Source organism: Sinocyclocheilus grahami, unplaced genomic scaffold (assembly GCF_001515645.1).
Source record: "Sinocyclocheilus grahami isolate Dianchi unplaced genomic scaffold, SAMN03320097.WGS_v1.1 scaffold11189.1, whole genome shotgun sequence".
In the NCBI taxonomy this organism is placed as follows: domain Eukaryota; kingdom Metazoa; phylum Chordata; class Actinopteri; order Cypriniformes; family Cyprinidae; genus Sinocyclocheilus; species Sinocyclocheilus grahami.
The window spans coordinates 5,182-6,931 of record NW_015513675.1 but is presented as its reverse complement, the minus strand read 5'-3'; the positions used below and the strand labels follow the sequence as shown (position 1 = coordinate 6,931).

The 1,750-nt window shown below is 47.1% G+C and overlaps 1 protein-coding gene across 1 annotated transcript in view; it reads right to left on the bottom strand.

The window, feature by feature from the left end:
- Nucleotides 1–11: 11 nt before the first annotated feature.
- Nucleotides 12–1,750, bottom strand: part of LOC107578624 (serine/threonine-protein kinase WNK1-like) — a gene marked incomplete at its 3' end in the record, with an annotated part of 5,124 nt that continues 3,385 nt past the window's right edge. Inside the window, exons 3-7 of the mRNA XM_016264566.1 lie at nt 1,708–1,744; nt 1,514–1,584; nt 930–1,423; nt 628–830; nt 12–212 (exon numbers count right to left, since the gene is read on the bottom strand). Coding sequence (XP_016120052.1) covers nt 12–212; nt 628–830; nt 930–1,423; nt 1,514–1,584; nt 1,708–1,744 — 1,006 coding nt within the window. The remainder of the gene's footprint in view (nt 213–627; nt 831–929; nt 1,424–1,513; nt 1,585–1,707; nt 1,745–1,750) is intronic.

Here is a 1,750-nt window from a genome sequence, read left to right as displayed (position 1 = left end):
TTTATTTTTACCTTGCGAGGTGACACACAAACTGGGCGCAGAGAGCGTGGCGTCACTGGTGTAAGCGGAACACAGGTTCTCACTAGAAGGGGAGGGTTTGAAGGACTGGAGCAGAGGGCTGCTCCCCCCGTCTATCATCCCCCCAGGGGCCAGGAAGGCCTGCTGAGGCGGATACACAGAGGGAGCGCTCTGCACAGATAAAGTGCTGGTTGCTGTAAGACCACAGACAAAAACACATACATATAGAAGCGCTGATCAGAGCCAGGACACAAACACAGATTTGAAGTTGCTGGGGCTGAATTCACAAAATATATGTGACTTTCTTATAAAAGTAGTTAAGAAATTACATTAAGTGCAGTTCTTAAAAAATTCTTGAAGGAATAGTACACTTCAAGATGAAAATTTGCTTACATCTTGCCATCCAAGATGTACAGTAGCTGTTTTTTTCCATAGAAGAAACTTAACATTCTTAAGAAATATTCTGTATTCCCAAAAACTTTTCTTAACTTCACTCTTAAGATAGAAAATAAGAAGAAAATACCAGTTAAGAAGAATATCATTTTTAAGAATGTTTTGTGAATCCAACCCCTGATTTGCACAAAAATGCAAAGCAGAACAAGTGAATACCTGGCAGTATAGGAGTCTTGCTGCCCTGTGAGCTACTGCGGCTAGATTTGCTGCTTTTGCTCTTGGTGGGACGTCGTCTGCGGCCGGCTGGGTTTACAACGGGAGGGTTGACCATGGCGGGAGGTGCTTTGCCCAAGCGAGTGAACAGTGCTTCAATCTCTGCCTTCTGCCGGGTGTATAGAGCCTGACTCTCCATCATGTGCCTAGGAAGACAACAAGGAAGTCACAATTACTCCACATATCTTTAACATGTTACTCTGTCCCAACACCTGTTACAATATCTTAATCAAAAACAAACATACTTCTCCCTCAACTTGCTGACTTCTCTCTTAAAGTCTTCATCTTCAAACTCTGAGTCATTGTCGCTGCTGAAGTAGGAGCTGACCGAGTTGTTGAGGCTCCCGGGACTTGGACCATTCCCAACCGCTGGATGGGCCGGAGGTGCCGGCTGGGGTTCTGGGGGTTGTAAGCTAGCCACAAGAGCCTCGTCCTGTGCTCTGCTCACTGAGAAACGCCCCACCTTCGAGTCCGCCTTGGTGGTCACCTGGAAACGGCCAATGGTGGTGGGCTGGGAATGGGTTGTCATCTGATTGGGGAGAGCAGGGAGGCCATCAACCTCATCTACTTTCGTGTCTCTAAGGGGAGAGGAGGTTCGGTGTAGCGTGTTTTCAGGGCTAGAGAGAGTAGAGGAGGATGATGAAGAGGAGGTGGTGGTGGTGGAGGAAGAAGATGTGGAGGATGATTCCTGGGAGGTGGTGGGAGCCTGCAGGGCGTTCTCATCAGGAGCCGCTGACACCTGAACAGACAGAGATCAAGAGTACCACCTGGTGTCATACTCAAACACTGAACACCCTATTCCTGTCATTGCATTGTAAATGCAAGCTACCTGGAATCGTCCCAGTTTGTATCCTCCAGCTGCAGGTGCAGCTGCTGACTCATCATCCAGAGAAAATGATACTGTGAGAGAATCATCATTAATAAGCAGAGCTGATAATGAGTTAATGTAATATGAGAACAGGCTTAAGTTTTTTGCAACCCATTGTTTAAAGAACAGGTTAAAGTAAAATTGGCAGCACATACCTGGCTGCCCTCCGGGTGGGATCCCAGTGAAAGACGACTACAG